This window comes from Sceloporus occidentalis, unplaced genomic scaffold (assembly GCF_023333645.1).
Source record: "Sceloporus occidentalis isolate IW3139 unplaced genomic scaffold, rSceOcc1.0.p SCAF_73, whole genome shotgun sequence".
NCBI lineage: Eukaryota > Metazoa > Chordata > Lepidosauria > Squamata > Phrynosomatidae > Sceloporus > Sceloporus occidentalis.
This window is the reverse complement of record NW_028317053.1, coordinates 1,275,627-1,297,596: the sequence shown is the minus strand read 5'-3', so window position 1 is coordinate 1,297,596 and position 21,970 is coordinate 1,275,627. Positions and strand designations below refer to the sequence as shown.

The following is a 21,970-nucleotide window of genomic DNA, read 5'->3' as shown; positions in this document are numbered from 1 at the left end:
GAGAGAGAGAGAGAGAGAGAGAGAGTTTGTTGTTTGTAATTTTTCCACATTCATAGGAGTCCTGTGCCCCTAACCCCGACAGATGTGGAGGGATGAGTGTAAATCTGTTGACCTCTGTATTATATTGACCTCTGTATTGTATAGACACTGAAACTATGTAATATGAAAAAAATGAAAATTTATAATGTCTGTTTCCTAAAATTTTGAAAGGGGCTATCTTAAGTACAAACCGGAAGTTTTTGTTCAAACATGTTTACAATATAATTCAGCAGGTTTTGACAGGATTAAGCACCTCCCTTTCCCCAAAGCTCCATCCTGGAGTGAGTTAAAGATGTATCATACTATTATTCTTTCACCACTCCCTATCAGTAAAGAAATGCACTTGCCTTTATTGAATAGACTGAAAGGATCCTGAAAGGGGAGGACATGCATAATTGTTAACTGCTTACCCCAGAATGTCCATTCCACTTAGCCAATTGCTTAAGACTGCAGTATAGCATATTTAGAGTCTCACATGGCAGCAGTGTAACAGGTAAAGATGTTCCACTGATACTCCAACTGTCAAGTTTCTAAAGGTTCAGAAGCCTGTGTGGAAAGAGTAGTCTTCCAGTTCCTTGATGCTGGACCTGAGATGGGACTTTTGTATGGAATTGAGTGTGGGATTGTTATTGTATTTTTGAGAAAGTAGCCTGTGAGGAACAAAGAGAGGCATACCCAGAAAAAAAAATAGTAGTCAGCCACTGAATCACATTGGTCAGGAATGGGCAGACAAGAGGACATGCAGCCTGCTAAATTCACTACTACATCATCAGTTACATCACCAATTTTGGTGGGGGATGTGTGCAAGTGAAACCTGCAGGAAGTGCAGGAGAAAACACTGGAAAGCATTAATTTTTTTCCTTACAAAAAGATGTATCATCATGTGCAACTTAGGTTTAAAGGAAGTGTTATTTTGCCGCTGCTACGGCAGCAATTAATTCAGCAGGGGTGAGAGTGCCTTTCTCTTTCAGAGGGTCCAGTGTGGCTTCCTGGAGTGCATCTACACTGCAGAATTAATACAGATTTACACTGCTTTAATTGCCATGAGTCAGTGCTATTAAATTCCAGGATTTGTAATTTTATGAGATATTTAGCCCTCTCTATTAGAGAGCTCTGGTGATACAACAAACTATAAATGCCAGGATTCCAGTCCTGGATTCCAAATGCCAAAACAGTTAAAGTGGTGTCAAAGTGCATTAATTCTGCTGTGAGGCAGCAGCCCTAGTCTCTGGAAATTATCCAGCATAGTCCATGAACTTATAACTACATTAAATGTTTATTGAGATGAGGGAGGAATGCTCTGTGAAGGTCTTCAGCTAATGGTTAATGATGAAAAATGAGTCATCGTAGGAGCTCTGCTTTTAAAAGACCCTGACTATGTTTATATCGTTAAAAGAGACACTGAACACTTGTTTAAGACATTGTTCCTTAAGCTGCAGGGAACCTAGAGAACAGTTATGCTTTGATGGTGGCTAGTAATAAGTGTTAGAACTGGTTATAGTACTATACTCTTTAGTGCTGGCTTGGAAAAAATCAGTTTTGAACAAAAGGTAAAAACTTATGTTGGTAAAATAGAGTGTGACCTACACAGATGGGGGGATAAATATAAGATAAAGTTAATTGGCATCTGACTATGTCACAAATCACTGACTGTGTGGTTGCTCTGTGAATACCTAATAACCATTGACTTGATGGATTCTAAATTCATGTTCTGATTGAATGAAGAAAGCCTGGGGGGTTGTTTGTTTTTGTCTGGTGGGAATTGAAAGTTGGCTTTATATTTTACCCATCCAGCATAGAGCATGCTTTCTGCAATTTTTCTCAACACAAGTCCCTCTGGGTCTTGTTTTGTTTTGGCTTGCTTCCAGGTCTCAGTGTGTGTTGGACACTGCTGCTTTTTCTTCATGTTTTTCTAGATCTGTTTAAAAAACATTGTTCAGAATTTAGAAAGAATGGGAAAAAGTGGGAAAATGCTGGTACTATTTGACATAGGTACCCAGTACTTAGTTTTGTGGACATAGCCTTGCCAGTGCTCTCCAAATACTTTGTGACCTGCATCAAGCCTATGGCCTTAGCCTCCACATTTTGTAGTGTCCTATCCTAGTCTTGTTCCTTATATCTCATCCCTGTCCCCAGGTATTCATTGTCCAGGATTTGGGTCTGGTTTTGTTGGGAATGGAGCAAATGGAAAAGTGTGTGTGTGGTACATTTGTATGTTACTGCAGACATGCTGCAGAGCTAAGCATAGTCTGCAAAGTATAATCTTGGGATGGATGCATTTTAGTGGAACTATGGCGTGTTACAGACGCACCAAAGCGGCATAGTAGGGTTGACTCGGTGCGTATTAGGGTTGAGAAGGCCCTTCCGGACGCCCCTAACCCTAATACGGACCGAGTCTGTACAAAATGGCGGCGCCCATTCCACATTGGCGCCTTGCGGCGTCATAATTGCGCTGCAAAGAAGCGCCATTTTGGCGCTTCTTATTTGCAGCGTGGAGGAGCCACGCGGTTTGGCAGCTGTGGCTCCTTTGTGCTACAACTGGCGGCGGCAGCAGAGCGACGCTTCTCGGCACTCTGTAACGCGCCTATGAAAAGAAACTTAAATTTCTTATGGAGTGTTTTTAAACTTACTGGGTTTTTAAAACCTTATTAGGATTTTCAAACCATACATGGAGAGAAAAATCCCAGAGGTTCAAGCGGAATTCAGGAAAGGAACAGGCACTAAGGACCATATGGCAAACTTAAGATGGCTAATGGAGCGCACCAGGGAATTCCAAAACAAAATGAGCAGCTGTTTTATGGACTGTAGCGAAGACATAGGAGTGCCAACACATCTGATAGTCCTGATGAGGAATCTGAACTCAGGAAAAGAGCCTACTGTCAGATCAGAACACAGAGAAACAGAATGGTTCCCAATTGGCAAAGGGATCAGACAAAGCTGTATCCTTTCACCCCATCTGTTTAACTTGTACGCAGAACATATTATAAGAAAAGCAGGCTTGGATACAGAAGAAGGAGAAGTGAAAATAAGGGGAAGAAATATCAAAAATCTAAGATATGCAGATGACATCATAGTACTAGCAGAAAACCTCACCTGGAACACCTACTATGGAAGATGAAAATAGAAAGTGCAAAGGCAGGCTTACTATTGAACATAAAGAAAACCAAACTAATGGCCAGCAAAGATCTTCAAAAGTTCAACCTAGATAATGAAGAGATAGAAATAGCAAAAGAATTCCCAAACCTGGGATCAAACATTGATAGAAATGGGGACTACAGTCAGGAAATCAGAAGAAGATTAAGAATGGGGAGGGTGGCTATGAAAGAACTAGAAAAGATTCTAAAATGCAAAGATACACAACTGAGCACAAAAGTTAGATAGGAAAAAAAAATCCATTCACTTGGGATATGGTGCTAAGGAAGATGTACAGCCAAAAGGGTTCTAGAGCAGATAAAGCCGGAAACCTCCCTGGATGCCAGTATGACCAAACTGAGGCTGTCATACTTCAGATACATCATGAGAAGGAAGGACTCATTGGAAAAAATAATTGTGAGAAAGGTAGAGGGAAGCAGGAAGAGAGGAAGACGACATGCTAGAGGGATGGACTCTATTAAGGAAGTCATGGCTATGGGGTTGGAGGAATTAAACAGAGCAGTGGGGGACAGAGGGTCTTGGAGATGTCTCATCCATAGGGTCGCCATGAGTCAAGATCAACTTGAGGACAGTTAACAACAACAAATGTTTTTTAAAACATAAAAATATACTGGTAAGAATCTCTCAGTGACTCGGGATAAAGACATTTTTGCCCCTGTGCCAGCCACACAGCATGGCACCGATGCTCTTGGAAGCTTCTTTTTAAGGCAATCGAGTGCCATGATGCCACCCCTTTTGTCTTGTGCCTTTTGGGTGCTCGGACACTCACGTGTCATCGTCATGCGCCCCATGTGGACAGGAGTGTGGCAAGATGGCGCACAGGTGCCAAAAGTAGGGCTGGGCACATTTGGACTCCCAGTCCTACAGAGCCCTAAAATTAGCCCGGGCCAGCACAAAGCACAAGTCTGTACCAGGCCTCAGTTCTCATCATTATAACTTAATTAGTTAAAATGTTACTGGTAAAACAATTCTAGCCTGACTACTTCAAACCATTTCCCCAGAAACATGGTAAAAATGTTGGATTTTTGTTAAATATGGTGTTTTTGAAAGCTTGGCTCGAAACAGACAGGCCAAAAGAAGCAGCTTCTGGCTGCTCTAGAGGCATGAAGTTAAAATGACGCGCACACACACCTTGAACTCAGCCCAAAGCTGTGCTCTGGTCTTTCGGACCAAAGCAAAAAAGAGTCAGGATAATCCGGGTCCTGGTGGTGTGGATTGGGTACAGTGGCCATGGTCTGCTTTGGAAGCGGCCCGCATGGTTAGCACAGTCCCAACCTACTTGTGGCTGGAGCGGATCCTGGCCGCTCTTTCGTGCCCATCTGCTCTGACCCCTTGTATATTTCACTGAGGAGATGCTTCATACCAAAGTTCATTCTGATGTTTAATTTTTACTTTATTGATAAGAACTAGAATGTTCATAAGTTAAAACTGTAGGACTCTAAACGTAACATCAACCATTGTCCTGTAAATCTAGAGCCATGGACTTCAGCTAGTTTACATGTGTCCACTCTTCTTGCCAGCCATGCCATGCTTCCCACCCCTTCAGTATAATCCCCCCCCCGCCTTTTGTGACTTGTTGCTCAGCGGGGGGCGGGGGGGGGGGAAACTCTCATGGAATTTCTTTATTTATGTGTTTATATTCCTAGCAGTCTTTTAAGCTATCCCTCTGAGGGTTGAACTGACATGTATAATCACATGTAAAGCAGCAATAAACCCTTTCCCACATAGGACCATTTCTAATTTGGAAACCTGGGAAGGGAGACGGAAAAATGGAAGAGAGATTGAGGGGAAGTGACAGGTTAGGAGCAGGAGAGCTCAGCTTTCCTGATGCCTACCTTTTAAGGATAGAGAGAACATTTTAAAATATTCAGAAAATTGTCAAAAACATATTTTTCAAGTTTTGAGAAACTTGGACTGGTGAGAATCTTTACAGTTCAGCACTAACTCTGCACAAAATTCAGACATGCTTGTTTTGTAGAGAGAACAACATTTTCTGCTCAGGAAACAGTATTTTCATACAGGAAAGATTTCTAAAATGTTGCAGGTTTTAGGTTTAAATACAGCCAGGCCTCTGTATTCACAGATGCAATCATCCATAGCTTAAAAAAATTATTTTTAAATTCCAAAAAGTAAATCTTTATTTTACTACTTTATATAAGGGACACAATTTTACTACTCCATTGTATATAATGGGACTTGAGCAGCCATAAATTTTGGTATCCATGGGAGGTCCTAGAACTAAACCCCAGCAGATACCATGGACCCAGTGTAATATCTAGAAACATGCTTCCTACAGGTAGTACCTCAGTATGAAAACACAATCTAGATTCAGTCAGACACATATCCACATAACGGGAGAAAAATGAGGTATCACCAGGCCTATAGAAGTGGACAGGCTACCACAGGCTGCCATATCTTGCCAGTGGCTCTGACACATTTCCAGTCCTGAGCAGGTGCAGCAACTGACAAGTGTTCATACACCTGCATGCCATGGAGCCACCATATACTGTTTACCTGCCACTACTGCTACATTACCTCTGAAGGGCTACACTATGGGCCGTAAGAGCAGGAACGGGGTGCCTGGCTTCACCCACGTAACCAGACACTCCCTTGCAACATCACTGGTCAGCCCCACTACTGTTTGAGTAGACAACACTGAGCTGGGTTGATTTATAGTCTGACTTGTTATAGATTAAAACAAGGTTCTAGCTTTTGATAATGTGCTTTACAAGCATGATCTGAAATCATTTTTGCAGAGTTACATTTAACTTGTTGGTAAACGTTTTTATTGCTGTAGCAGCCAGTGGCCTGCATGTCAGTGGGGTGATGAGTTTGCTGAGATTGTTGAGTAGTTTAGTGAGTAGTTTAACAGACTTTCAAAATCTGAAGATTTCTGTGCAGAAATTTGTGTGTTTTAAGACTTGTGGATACTGTTGGCCTATTTCAGTTATGTGGTTGTTCATTTATATTTTTACAACACTACAGTGGAACCTCGCCATACGCGGGGGATCCGTTCCGGATCCCGCCGCGTATGGCGATTTCCGCCTATGCTCGAGCCCCATTGTAAACAATGGGGCTCGTGCGCGGCGGCAGCACGGGCGCGTGTGGGGCGCAACGGGTGCATGCGCCCATTCAATTGAATGGGACGCGCCGCCCCTTCTGCCCCGCACGTGCGCCGCGGCTTCAGCGCATATGCTCAAGGCCGCGTATGGCGAGCGCGCGTATGGTGAGGTTCCACTGTATTTGCTTTTACATTTTTTCAAAAGAAGAGGCAGACACTTTAGGACCGTTTTCTTTTTCAAGCAGTTAGCTGATAATCCTTAGCAATATTACGTACAATAATTCAGACTATATTTTTCAGGTACGTATGCAGTGTTTGTCTGACTGACACCATGTTGATTATTAATTTATAGAAATGTATGCTTTGAGCAAATCTTATGATAACAATTAATAGAATAATAATCCAGTTATACTATAAAATAATTATAGTGTTCTTTGAACTTCAGGAAGGGGTACATTATGAATTAAAATAATTATAGAAATCATATCAAATCTTGTGTAATGCATCTTGTGATTGAGAACAGCACCGGGGTGGGGGGGGGGGAGGATGAATAAAAAGTGCCTCAAGTAGAATGCTTGTCGTAGCTCCTCTGAAATGAGTTCTGAGATGTGAAAAAGTTTCTTGTGAATTATAAGAAAGCACAAGTTATTATGTTTATTTTTGGAGCCCTGGTAGTGCAGTGGTTAAATGATTGTACTGCAGCCACTAATTCACAAACCATGAGGTTGTGAGTTCAGTACCAGCCAGGAGCTCAGGGTTGATTCAGCCTGGCATCCATCTGTAGTTCGCTAAAACAAATACCCAGCTTGTTGGGGGCAATTAAACGTACAATTTGTAAACTGCTTAATACATCGGTAAGCGGTACAGAAATGTACTTGCTATTGCTATTATCCTGAATGTCATTTGCTTAATTTGATTTGGTCTTCTTGCTTGATTTGCTTTAATATGTCATACATAGTTCTGCCCTTTCAATGATTTGGAGGGTTCATGTGGTACAGAATTTGGTTGTTATAATTTTGCCTTTTTTATTTCCATACAGCTACATGTGAAAATTCTTAATTTGCTACTGAGGTGTAATTGATCACCACTGATCAATCCAAGGTGTTATTGATCACCACTGAAGCTCTTAGCATCTTAGGAACTAATTTTTGTTAGTATATTTTAGAATCATAGAGTTGGAAGAGACCATCCTGCCTGTGTGTGATCTTCAGAGGAGGCTTTTTTATAATTGGGAAAGAATGTGTTGTGCATTTGGTGGCACCCCAACCCTGGAATACCTTTCAGAAGAGAACAGATTGGCACAAACTGCATTTTTTGAACTCAGAAGAACTCAAAATGTTCTTTTCTTAGGCATTAAAAGAAAATTTCAGTTCAAATTGACTTTAGATATATTGATTGGCATTTTTTGTAATTGGATTGTTGGCTGTTCACTCTTACTGTAGATATTTTAAAACTTCTATATTAATTTATATTTTACTTGCTTTTCCTTAAAAATGGGTATGTGTATTTCACATTGGAATCTTTTCAAGGAAGAGGAAGAAAAGGAGATTGATGGTAGTAATTAAGTCTGCACATGATTAAAATATTTATGCCAACTAAAGAGCTCAGATCTTTCCTCTATAAAGAGCTGGGGGGGGGGGTTAAAATTCACATTATCAATGGATGTAAAAGAAAACTTGTACAAAATTATCCATTGATGGTATCGTTCCCCAAACAGAATTGCAAAAATTAAAAAAGAAAGAAAAGGTAACTGTTGGAAATGCAAAGAAAATGAAGGCACACTATATCATATTTGGTAGTCCTGCCCGAAAGCAATTTTTTTCTGGAAAAAAATACATACTTCAATGCAAACAATACTCCAAACTCAAATCAAATTTAAACCAGAATCCTTTTTATTAAATATTATTGAAGAAAAGACTGAAAGGAATCATTTAAAAATCCTTTTGTACTTAATCACTGCAGCTAGGATGGTATATGCAAGGAAATGGAAAGACAATGATAACAATAATAATAATAATAATAATAATAATAATAGTTTATTTATATACCGCCCTTCCTGAGATCAGGGCGGTGCACATCAAAAAACAATACAGTACAATAAAAACACAGTAAAACCAATACAATAAAGCAGCACATGCCAGCTTACAATGCTGACGAGGGGGGAGAGGCCGGGAAAGTATTCAGGGGAAGAGTCAGGGGTAGGCTTGCTCGAATAAAAATGTCTTCAACCCCTTCTTAAATTGGGCTAGGGAGGCGGCCGAGCGGAGCTCAGCGGGCAGCGAGTTCCAGAGGTTGGGGGCCAAGATGGTAAAGGCCCTCCTAGAGGTGGAAACTAATCTGGAACTCTTAGCAGTTGCTGCCCAGATGATCTGAGTGTGCGGGGCGGACTGTATGAAGAGAGGCGGTCCTCTAGATACCCTGGGCCCAAGCCATTTAGGGCTTTATAGGTAATAACCAACACCTTGTATTGTGCCCGGAAGCGAATAGGCAGCCAGTGAAGGTCTTTTAACACTGGTGTTATATGACTGGCCCTGGATGTACCAGTGACCAGTCGGGCTGCCATATTCTGCACTAATTGCAGCTTCCGGGTATAGTACAAGGGTTGCCCCATGTAGAGCGCGTTGCAGAAGTCCAAACGAGAGGTTACCAGAGCGTGTACTACCGTTTCAAGGTCCCTCCGGCCCAGGTAGGGACGCAGCTGGCGTATCAGCCGAAGCTGATGGCAGGTGCTCCTGACTGTCGCATCCACCTGAGATGAAAGGTGGAGCGACGAGTCAAGGAGCACCCCCAGACTGCGTACCGAGTCCTTCACGGGGAGCGTGATCCCGTTCAGGACAGGCAGAATTACCGCCATCCCTGGTCCGGGAGAACCTATCACGAGTACTTCTGTTTTCTCTGGATTCAGGCTGAGTCTGTTTTCCCTCATCCAACCCATTACCGACTCCAGACAGGCCACGAGAGGAGAGATGCCATCCCTGGTCGCTGCATCAGTCGGAGACATAGAAAAGACTAATTGGGTGTCATCAGCGTACTGATAACCCCGCGCCCCGTGTCTCCGGATGATCTCTCCCAGCGGTTTCATGTAAATGTTGAAAAGCATGGGAGACAGAATGGCTCCTTGAGGGACCCCAGATGTTAGGGCCCTCTTATTGGAGCACACGTCTCCCAGCTGCACCATCTGGAACCTCCCAGAGAGGTAGGACCGGAACCACTGGAGTGCAGTGCCCCCGATTCCCACCTCTGCCAGGCGCTCCAGAAGGATACCATGGTCTATGGTATCGAAAGCCGCTGAGATGTCTAAGAGCACTAACAGGGACACACTACCCCTGTCCATGCCCAGACGGAGATCATTGACCAAGGCGACCATAGCAGTCTCAACCCCGTAGCCTGCCCGAAAGCCGGTTTGAAATGGGTCAAGGTAATCCATTTCATCCAAGATCGATTGAAGCGGGATTGCAACCGCCCTCTCAATCACCTTCCCCAAAAATGGCAATAGCGAGACAGGCCGATAATTATTATGCATCAGGGGGTCGAGGGAGGGCTTTTTCAGCAAGGATTTTACCACGGCCAATTTCAAGCTGGTTGGAAATTGCCCTTCCCTCAAAGATGTATTAATAATCCAGTGTAACAATGCAGTTACTACCGGTCCCCCCTGAGCCACTAGCCACGAGGGACAGGGATCGAGAGAGCAGGTTGTCTTCCTAACACTTCTAAGGATCCTGTCCACATCCTCAGTACTCACAGACTCAAACTGATCCAGTACAACCAAGTCCACGGAAGCTCTGGGTGCCTCCACTCTAGGTTCTGCTCTAATGCTGGCTTCAAGACCTTCGCTTATCCGAGAGGTTTTATCCGCGAAGAAGTTGTTAAATTGGTCACAACAGGCCTTAGAAGGTTCAAGGATCTGGTTCGGGGCAGGAGGGAGCTGAGTTAGCTCCCTCACTACCCTGAACAACTCTGCTGGACACGACTCTGCGGACGCGATTCGTGCACCAAAGAACGAATTCTTTGCTGCATCGATCGCCTCTCCGTAGTCCTTTAAAAGAAGGTCTAGGAGAGCCTTGTCGGATAAGCGCTGGTGTTTCCGCCAGACTTGCTCTAGCTGTCGCAGTACCCGCTTCCTTGCCCGGAGATCTTCCGTATACCAGGGCTTCTTTTTGGAAGCAGGCCTGAGAGGACGCTTGGGAGCGATACTGTGTATAGCCCTGGAGAGATCATTGTCCCAGATGTTAGTCAGGGCATCAACAGAGTCGCCGTCATTTCCAACCATATACCCCTCTAGGGCTTCCTGGAACCTTTTGGGTTCCATCAGCCTTCGATGGTGGACCATTCTAATAGGTCCGCCACCCCCGGGAGGGATCTGGGTAGAAGCCTTGATTTTTGCCTCCACCAGGAAGTGATCCGTCCATGACAAGGCGGAGATGTTGGTTATTTCCGCCCACGGATTTTCCATGTCCGTACAAAAGACCAAATCGAGTGTATTACCTGCCGAATGCGTCGGACCTGAGACCAGTTGAGACAGGCCCATGGCTGTCATGGTATCCATGAATTCACGAGCCGCACCGGATGGAACATAGTTGGCCGCGAAGGGGATGTTGAAATCACCGAGGACCAAAAGCCGGGGTGATTCCAGCATCAGCTCCGAGACCAACTGTGTCAGCTCATTAAGGGAGTCTGTTAGCGCACGGGGTGGCCGATACACCAACAAAATCCCTAGACTGTCCCTGGCCTTCAGGGTCAAGTAAATGCACTCGATATAGGAAGTTTGACGAACATGGTTCCTGGATAGAGACAAGGTGTTCTTATGGACCAAGGCAACCCCCCCACCCACCCACCTAACCTGGTCTGGTCCTTCACTGAGTACCCGGCAGGTAGGGCCTGAGCCCACACAGCTTCCCCTTCAGGCCCAAGCCAGGTCTCAGTAATGCAAGCCAGGTCACAGTTGATGTTCTCAAGCAAGTCATAGATGATGTGGGACTTGTTGTTAATGGACCTGGCGTTGCACAGGAGCAGAGACAGGGTTTGTGGTACGGTTGGAATGACCCTCAGGTCCCTTTGGTTAGGAGAGGGATAGGAAGGAGAGATAGGTATTAAGTATCGATCTCGCCTTCCCCTGTAACGCTGATCCACTCTCCTACCGCCATACCTCCCCTTGCCCCACACTACTCCGATAGGAGCCCCGCACGTACCAAGATGTTCACCCTCTACCTCCCCAATCCAACCACTCTTCCCATCCATAGCCTTCTCCACCCCCCACAATGCAGCAATAATAGCAGGGAAAGGATACCCCAATCATTCCCTGCTACTTGCTGGCACCCAAATGACAAGGCACTCCTCTCCGCAGCACACAGTCCTGCCCGGTGGTCTGGGGCTAACACAGGAGCAGACTACAGTCCTTGCCACTCCTCCCTGATGGCATAGGGACATGAACAGCGTCTTCTTTGGGGGAGCCGCTCCCACCGGCCCCTCCCCTCTGAAAAACGCCACTCCAGCGGCAAGCAGAGTCTCTCGGGGCCGCTACTGCCCGGTGGTGTGGGTGCGTGGGGGTGATACACCTTCTATAGATGAATGGTTAAGGAAAAGTCTGGAAATGATTGAATTTGATAGATTGACTAATTTAATAAGAGGAAATTAGTCTGAAAAATCAAACAAAGATTGGGAATCCTTAGTCAATTTTTGTAAAAAAAAAATTGGCCATAGTCAAAAGAAGTCCCTATATGTGCCTTCTAAACACATAAGTATAGCAATTAAGGATTTATTCAAGTGGTAATAATTTATGTGAAATTTTCTTAGAAATCTTTTGGGTTATAGTTGTATTAGATGACCTGTTTTATCATATTATTAGTTACACTGAATAATTCCAAGGTCTGAACAGATAAGCTCATTTGTTAAGTTTCCCTGTACACTGGGGAAGTAGCTACCTCTAATTATAATATCTGTAACAAAGGTCTTGCACCGTGAATTTATTCAAGTCACCGGCTTTTTTTTCTCTTTTGGAAAGTGCATAAGGAACAGATAATTAAGACTTTGGTTTAGACATGCACAGACAAATGGATGCAAACAAATATTGATGTATATATTTTACTATATACTTTCTAAATACAGATTTGAACTGAAAATCAAATTATTCTTTTAACAGAACAATTTAAAGAATACAATTATAAAATGTTTAAGTACTACACCAAACAAAATGAGCGCAAGAATGTTGGGGGGGGGGGGAGGAGGGATATATAATTATAAAGAAAATAATTAAGGAACAGTGTAATGTACGAAATGTAACTAAGAATATGCAGACGAATTTCACAATATTATACTATTGTTTAAGTTTTCATGTGAAATATGTAACGAACTATATCACTGAATAATATAAAAATGTATAAAAAAGATCCTTCCTCTGTGTTTGGATTTTTTATTGCTATAAATGAACATCCATATTTCTTGGCACAAGTGAATCCACCCTGATTGTAAAAGCAAGTGTTGATTTATGTTTCTGAAGTAGTGATGTAAAACTGAGACTGATGTAAGTGGGGGAGCCAGTTCCATAGGAAATCATTAAAGACTAGAGAATGCATTTCAGTGCAACTCAGATAGCACAAAGTTGGGTGTTTTAATCAACTTGCCACTGATTTTAAAGAGGATTAAAAGTATAAAACATAGAGCAAAGGAAGCTCCTTCCAGGCACAGTGAAGCTCACAAGATTCTAGCTTCTTCATCTATTTCATGTCTCCCCCTACAAGCAGACAAAGAAAACCCCTTCCTTCAAGGCAGGGTTACAGCTTTTTCTTCCCCATCATGTCCTGCTTCTGAGTAGGCAAAGGAAACCTCTTCCTCCAAGCAACAGCAGGATTCTAGTTTCTTCCTCAGTGTCATGCTCCCTTTTCTGATTAAACAAAGGAAATCCGTTCCCTCCAGCAATGCCAAGACTTCAGTTGCTTTATCCTTCTATGCACTGTGGGTGAGAATTTCATTTATCTCTTTCTAGAGATATGCTGTTAATTTCAGATGTTGTAAATTGGAACAATGCAGCTGAGACTCACCAGTATTACCTAATTAATTTTAATATTGGCACTACTGTAATAATTAATTATTGCAATGTAGCTAATAGTTATGCTGGGTTGGATGTGGATTCAACCATGCTAACCGTAAGCCCAATAAAATAATGTTTTACTTCAAGCATGCCAAGTCTAGATCATCTTGCAGAGTTCAATGTCATAGACAGGTTGAGTCTCCCTTATCTGAAATGCTTGGGATCAAAGATGTTTTGGATTTTGGGTTTTTAAAGAGTTTGGAATACTTGTATTTGCATACATAATGTGCATACATAATGTACATACATAATGAGCTATCTTGGAGATGGAACCCAAGTCCTAACACAAGATTCATTTATGTTTCATATACACATTGTACACATAGTTTGAAGGTAAGTTTTTGGAATATTTCAGAATCCTGGATAAGGGAGAATCAACCTGTATCAACATGCTTATCCTTGGTCTAGAAATATTTTAGCCACTTCATCTGTTTTATGGTGATGCAAAATCAGGATTGCTCATTCACAGAACAGTTAATGGCTGCATCTCCACTGCAGAAATAATCCAGTTATACACTGTTTTAACTGCCACGGCACTATGCTATGGAATTATGAGAAGTGTAATGTGTTGTAGCACCAGAGCTCTCTGACAGAGAAGGCTAAATGTCTCACAAAACTACAATCCCCAGAATTCCAGAAAATTGAGTCATGGCAGTTAAAATGGCGTCAGTCTGGATTGTTTCTGCTGTGCAGATTCAGCCAATGAATATTAACTATGAAGACATTTTGGCCAAAGTTAGTGCTTTGTTAGGATGAAGTACTGTACAGTGTCTGTAACTGCTGGTGTTATATAATATTTCAGTTAAATTCATTTGTCTCTTGTGGATATTCATTAGGCTCCCAAGCTAATTGCTGAACCTCCTTATCTCCCCTTCTGACATTAACTTTGAGAATTGGTAGACATTTCTTTGAAAGGGTTGTGCAGTAATACAGTCTGCTTGCTTAAAGAAAAGATAGCTGCTTCAGTTCAGATCTCTGTGCTGTTACTGTGGTTACTCCAAACAAACTAAAAATTAAAAATTGAGATTGTTTGTTTAGCTATGTCTGATAGCAAAGCAAACAAGGAAGGGGGATTTCCAGATTATGAAATTAAAGTTTCGTTCGGTATTTGAATTAAACAGATTGTATATTCCAGACTCCTCACTAGTCTAAGTCTAGCCCTGCAAAAGAATGTAGTGAGTATACTGAATGGAATCAAAAGATTTTCTGCCTAAGCAAATGAAGATCGCTTCAGCCTTTCTTAGTTCATATAGCTGATTTTGAAGCATTGGGGCTGCCACTTAATATGAAAACTTGTATGAATGTTTGTAATGATTACTTAGAAACAGAAACTAGTCCTTTTTTATGTCATATTCATGTATATTTTAAAGAGGTGGTAATATGTTATATACACCCACACATGCTTTATGCCTGAACAAGATAAGTTATATTTTGTACTCAAGGCAACCGAGTACATAAAACCACAAACAAAAGACCGGAGGCTCACAGAAAGGAAAAAAGTGAGAGGGAGCCAGTATTGGGTAGTGGTTTAAGTGCTGGACTATGACTTGGAGACCAGGGATCAAAACCTCTGTCTTGCTTGTCCATGGAAACCCACTAGGTGACTTTGGGGAAATCACACTCTCAGCCTCAGAAGAAGGTAGTGGCAACCCACCTCTGAATAAATTTTGTCAAGAAAACCTGATGATAGGTTTGCCTCAGGGTCACCATAAATCATAAATTACTTGAACATAAACAACAGCAACAACAAAAGAGATGTTAGGAAGACAGATTTTGCAAAATGTAATGGAGAAACCACTTGAACAGATGGCCTGCTAAGTGTGTGTTGGTATTAAAATCAAACTCTAAAAATGATAATGGAGACAAATATTTATTTAATTACTTACCTATAATAAAAATTTACCCAGACAACTTATACGATAAACATAAACAAGAACATAAAGAAGAAGACATATTAGTCCTGAAACCCTGGCAGAAATATACCCATTTCTGCTAAAGTGGAGATTAGCTGACACTAGCTTGACTTTGGAAACATTCGGGGTAGCTGTGTTGGCCATGCAGTGATACCTTTAATGGGGAAGTCTAAAGCATAAATTATATCATGCAAGCTTGACCTTGGTAATGTATCTTTCAAAAGTTATTTTTGTCATTAAATATTCCATAATTTTCATAATTTCTTTAGTGGAAAAATTCCAAGATTTTAATTCAATGTTTGCAGTACTACAGTCCAGACACAAACAGAAAATACCTCTTTATATGTATAGGTGCTTTCCAGGTTCCCCTCTTTCAGGTTCAATCTTCTTTAAATGCTACCTTTAAATGCTTTCCTGGAGACTCTTCCAATTTGGGGAACATCTTTTTATATCAGGACCTGTAGGTGCATTTGGAAATTTGAGAAGCTGATGGGTACCACCACAAATTGACTGCCATGTGGGTATGGCCAATCGCAAAGTAATATTCCCAAGAAACTGAGTATAAGACGAGAAGCTGTACTTACTAATCAATCTATCCTCACCACTTCTGTTCTTCTTTTTAGAGCTGAAATTCTATGAGTGCTTACTTAGGAGTACAGAAAGAGAATTCAAAGGGGTCCAGACAAACTAGAAAAGTGGGTTGAAATTAATCAAATGAAAACAGAGACAAATGCAAAATTCTACTTTTAGGTCACGAAAACCAAATTATTGGATAGGGGATATTTGGCACAGACATACTAGATACAGATAGGACCTTGGGATTATTGTTGAACTCAAGTTGATCATTAGCCAGTAATGTGATGCTACAGCAAAGAAGGCAGCTTCTAGTTTGGTATGCATAAACAAAAGCATAGTTTCCAAGTCCAAGCAAGTAATAGTCCCACTACAGTAGGCCTTGGGTATCTGCTGTAGTTAGGTTGCAGGACCCCACTTGGATAAAAAAAAATCTGTGGATGCTCAAGTTCCATAATATCCAATGGCGTAGTAAAATGGTGTTGTAATGTAGCGCTCCCTCTCTCTCCCTCCCTCCCTCCCCCCTCCCTCTCTCTCTATATATATCATAAATCCACATTTGTATTCACATTTGTTAGGCCTTCATATGTATTAGGATAATGCTTAGTAACATTAGGGAATATAAGGGTGTTTAAATGAAGTTTGACAAGCATCAATCAAATTATAGCCCCTGTCTCCCAGCTTTCATATAGCCTGAATTGTCCCTACATCATAGACATTAATCTATCTAGCTCTACTGACCACCAACCACCACTCTCTCCTTTTTTTTTCCTGTTTCATTACCTTTTGTGTCTCTCTTGTCTCACTACCCTGACTATTGCTGTGCCTTTTACTATTAAGATATTTTCTCTTTCTAAATTTCAGAAAAGCTGATAATATTTATACGTGTGGCTTCAAGTCACCTGTTGACCCCATTCGGTTTTCTTAGCCTCGTGATCATTAGTAACATTAAAAAGGCCTTATTGCATGTCTCTGAAAGGACATCCTCTTAATGTCCTCATGCAAACAATCATTACCCTTTCAAAATGAAGACACTTATATCTTACTGTGTGTATTGATGATGAATGTGTCTATAATTGGATTTTTGTGTGTTTTTTTAACAGAGTAATGCACAGCTAGTTCGAGATGTTGATATAGAGAAAGTGAACTCATTTCAGAACCCTTATGTAGATGCAATAAAGAGTTTATGGAATGACCCAGGAATACAAGAATGCTATGACAGACGACGAGAGTATCAATTGTCAGATTCTACTAAATAGTAAGTATAAATGGGGAAATGTTTCAGACAGTTATAGAAATTATATATATGCAAGCCTTGGTGAACCATTTTTCTAGAAATTTCCAATGTATGTACAGTTGACCCACTGTTTTCACGGGGGATCCGTTCCAGACACCACCAAACCCAGCGAAAATGGAGTTTCTCATATATTCAAGCCCATTGGTTTGAATATAGGCATGTGGCCATGGGAGCATGCGCCTCAGCTGTGCCTCATTATTTCCCCCTCTGTTCGTCCCTCACGCATAAGCAAGGGGCGCAGTTTCCAAAATTGTGAAAACAGAGGGAGGACTGTAATTTCTGGGAATCTTTCCCTTTCTCATTTCCTTTCTGAATTGAAATACATGTCTGTTTTTATTTTAATAATACAGTGGGCCCTCCACATTCTCTGAGATTAGTGGTGCAGAACCCCCATGAAAGTGGAAAACCCACAAATAAAAAAACACTTTTTTTTAATCTGAGAGAACACCTCTAGGAATTTCTAGGTCCTCCAGCTTAACTCTGTAGTCAACATCAGCCAGACAGTGACCATAGAATTGTGCTGGAGGACCTACAAATGCTTGGAGCAGTGTTCTCTTGGGAATATCTAGAGCCACCAACGTGTCTTCAGTTGAATGTTGACTATAGAGTCCCACTGAAGGAACTAGAGATTCCTTTCTAGAAAACATATTACTCAAATCTTTGAATAATCAAATCTGCAAAAGTCAAAACTGCAAATGTGGAGGGCTGACTGTATGTATTCTGTATTAATTAATAATATGCTTGAGTTAATAATATGTTTGCTTTAAAATTTAAAGGGATGTTTGTGTGTACATCTTTAAAGATGTATATATAATGACTAGGTAGTACAAGTCCGCAAATTTTCACTTAGAAATATTGAGTGGCATATATACAAAGAAGTACAAGTCAAATGAAATTATTTTATAGAGTCATTTGACTAAAGTAAATATTGCTCCAGAGGGGCAGCTGTTTAACCTGAAGTTCACAAACTTACTCAGTTGCCCCAGTTTGTCTTATAAAAGTTGTCTTATCTCAGTAGTTTTTATTTTCATCTCTTTGGTGTTTATCATCCTTCTTTTTTCAGTGAAAACAAAATGCAGGATTTTTCATAACTTTGTACTTTCCAAGGTTGTTACAACAGGGACATAAACCCAATTATTAGAAGAAGTTCTTGTTTTTAATTCTAGTTAAAAACCTTCTCTTATAATACTCCTGTTAGTTATAGTATTTATTGCATTTGTAGCGCGTCTCTCTTCAGTGGTGCCGATTTTATTTGAAGTTAGACTAGAACTGAGAGATAGCAGGCTTGAGCCAAAGTCACCCATTTACCTTCATAGTCTATTGTGGATTTCAGAGATTTGTGCAGCTCTTTTGTCCTAGCCCAGCACTGTTTTGCTGTTGTCCTAGATAATTAAAATTTACAGTAAATTACTAATGGTAGAAAAAATTGTTTTGACATTCTTGAGAGCACATGTCATTAGTATACATATTTTTCAAAGTATATGTCTCTGGGAGTTTAAAACAGATTAGTAAAAAGTATTGTTTACAGATTTTATATCTAGGAGATAGAAGGAGAGACTGCTTCTAGTCAGGTCCATAGCAATATAGCCCATGTTCCCAGAGGCAATAAATTTCCTTTTCATTTTGTTTCCTCTGCCTTGATTTTACTGTGTATATGTTTATGTGTGGGTGTGGGTGTGTCTACATGCATATATATATACACACATATAGTTGACCATATTTTCATGGGTTGGGGCTTAGGGTTGCCATAATTGTCCACTAAAACCCGGGACAAAATGTAGGACAAAATCTAGACCAAACTGTAGAACAACTGCAGGACAAAACTCAGCCCAAAATGTAGGACATTTAAGGTCCTCAATTTTTCTTAAATGTCCTACATTTTGGGCTGAGTTTTGTCCTGCAGTTGTCCTACAGTTTGGTCTAGATTTTGTCCTACATTTTGTCCCAGGTTTTAGTGGACAATTACGGCAACTCTAGTTGGGGTGCATCCCCCTTGCAAAGGTGAGAAAACTGAAAATATTTTAAACCCCGCCCCCCTCAAAACATGCATGCTCCAGGCGCTGCTGCTGCAAACAAACACTTTATTGTTCTGTCTCCACTGCACCTCGATTACCACTGCCTCCTAGGAAAAGAATACTACTGCAAAAATCTCCTTCAGTGTCATCCTTCTCAGTCCTCCCCATCACCTTTCCCATCCTCTACCTCCCCTGCCTGCCTTGGCACCACAACACCTCCACCTCTCTCCCAGACTGCCTCTACTGTCCCCACCTTCCTCCCCTCCCTCCCCACTTCTCAGCAACCCTCCTCCACCTCTTCTTCTCTGATTTTTGGAACTGGGCATTTTTTGTTTCGTTGCAGCTTTCCCATAGGTGGCATCACTTGCTTACTCACTAGCTAGGCCAGCTGGAGAGGTCCTGAAGGGAGCATACAAGAGAGAGAGCACAGATATCCAGAAAGGAGTTGAGGTGGCAGGGGCTGCTACTCCTCTCTGGCTGGCCTTCCAAGGCAGGTGCAGGTCTGTGGCTCAGTGCTCAGTATCAGCTTTCTCTGATGAATGAAGGAGGGAGGAACAGGAGGGCTTGGCTATGGGCCTCCCTTTTACCCCTGAGGAACCTTCCTTCTTGTTCCCTCTCTCACCTGCCCCTTGGCCAAGGTCTCCTCAGTAGCATTGTTTCTCTTCTGAATGGGGTGGAAGGAAAGCAGAAAAGCATCTCAGCAAAACCGAACTCCAGTGAGTGCAGGTCTTTAACTCAGTATACCCAATGCCAGCTGTCTTGGTACATACCTGAGTTCAGGTTTGCTCAACTGTTATAGTCAGGCTCTAAGGAGCCGTTGGAAGCTGAAAGCAGAATAGACAGAAGTGACAAAACGGTAGGCCCCATGGGGATGGAACAGTTTGCAGGTGATAGTCTGTTGAAATGTGGGTCTCCCTCACTTCTTGTTTCCTAGATGGAGACTGGTGCGGGCAAGCTTTGGCAAGTTGCCTTTGCTCATGTGTACATTTATTCATAAGTCGTGGTAGTATTGAGAAATCAACACATGTATTTTTAGATCATATAAAAGTAAAAACCAGAGAGAGTTTCAGTTTAGTTATTACTTTATTGTGAGTGGGCCAAATGTGGAATGTTCCTCGAATTCAACACTGTAATTTGCATCCAGACACAGGGTACAGCTAGACTATAGAAATAATGCATTTGACCACACTTTAAATGCTGTAGTTCCATACTATGGAAGCCTTGGATTTGTAGTTTACAAAGTCTTAGCCTTCTCTATCAAAAATTGCAAATCCCAGGATTCTGTAGGATGGAGCCATTGCAGTTAAAGTGGTGTCACATAGCATTATTTTTACAGTATAGATGCACCCTTAGCTGTGTTTTTAATAAATCCATTGAAAATACAATTAATTTATATTTCACTGGTTTCAGTGAGTCTGAAAAGTGACTAAATATGTATCTGACCTACTGAAACTGTGCCCCTTTGCTTATTAAAAAAAAAAAAAGCAACAGGCTATTCTATGCAAGTGAGGCAAAGGTTCCCCCACTTCTTGGATGGGAAATGTTTATCTCCTAATAGCTGCTATGATGGCACTAGTCCCAAAGCGTAAAAAAAGGAAAAATGTGGAGCTGTATTGACGAAATAGCCACTTTCAGTTAGGATTTTGTTTTGTTTGTGCCTCCTCCCTTCTCCTATCTTTATCCAGCCATTACTTCATGCACAACATTGATTCAGGATTTGATCCTGAATGAGCATGCCAACCTGACTTGTATCATTAAGACATGGCTGGATGAAGCTGGTGTTTGTGTGTTAATCTCTTCCAGCTTTGTCCACCTTGGTTTTCTGTGGGGGGCCAGGAGGCAGAGTGGCCTGTCAGGATTCCATCTCCCTCACTAGGTGCCTGTCCCACAGTCTGTTGAATATGAGTGTGCCTATTTAAAGGTGGGTGTCTGGGACAGAATAGGGATTCTGTTGATGTATTGCCCACCCTGCTGTTCAACAGTCTCCCTACCTGAACTGGCTGAGTTGGTCTTGGTGTTGGTGTTGGAGGGTCATGTGCCAAGGCAACAGGAAACTCCCCAAGAGTCATCAGGAAACCATTCGGATCCATAAGCCTTGTGGCTTATGGATCCGAATGGTTTCCTGATGACTCTTGGGGAGTTTCCTGTTGCCTTGGCAGATTATCCTGGTGAAGCCTTGGCTGATCTCTGGAACAGGAAAATGTCCAGAGCAGTGGATATGATTGGTCCTAAGTGTTCCTTTCCATGGAGTGGAACCAAATGAGCACCCTGGTGATGAAGTGAGTGGGACAGAGTCTAGAGTGATGGCAGAAGACATAGAGTGAGTACGAACAAACATAGGATATAACTTGTTGGAAAGTCTTATACCATGGCAGTGGTGGCAGTAAAGAAATCGTTCTTCACTGCCACCATTGCATCCGCACAATGTCATCCAGTAGTGCTGTTTCAAGTGGCCAAGGCCTTCTGCATTCTTCCTTGCAAGAGCTATATGTAAACTACTCAGTAGCCCACTATGAATAGTTTGCACAGCACTTCCTGGGTAAAATCATTTCTGACTTGGATGCTGTAGTTGATACAGGTTTGGTGGATGTGACCTTGGCCTCTGCTTGCCCAGTGTTGTTAGATACGTTTCAATTTGTGCAACCTGAGGATATGGACAGAATCTTTGGGGAGGTGAGTGCATCATGTACATACTGAATGCATGCCCATCTTGGCTGTTGAAAACAGCCAGAGAAGGACTGGCTGATTGGGTATATGCTTCACTATAGCAAGGCAGGTTCTCAACTTGTCTAAAAGGGGCCTTAGATCCCACCAGGTTGGAGAACTATTGTC

The 21,970-nt window shown here is 41.9% G+C and overlaps 1 protein-coding gene across 1 annotated transcript in view; it reads left to right on the top strand.

Moving 5' to 3' along the window:
* LOC149286014 (guanine nucleotide-binding protein G(q) subunit alpha-like) overlaps positions 1-21,970 on the top strand; it is a 143,016-nt gene that overhangs the window by 77,901 nt on the left and 43,145 nt on the right. The window contains exon 3 of the mRNA XM_089494560.1: positions 16,930-17,084. Within this exon, the coding sequence (XP_089350686.1) occupies positions 16,930-17,084 (155 nt within the window). The remainder of the gene's footprint in view (positions 1-16,929; positions 17,085-21,970) is intronic.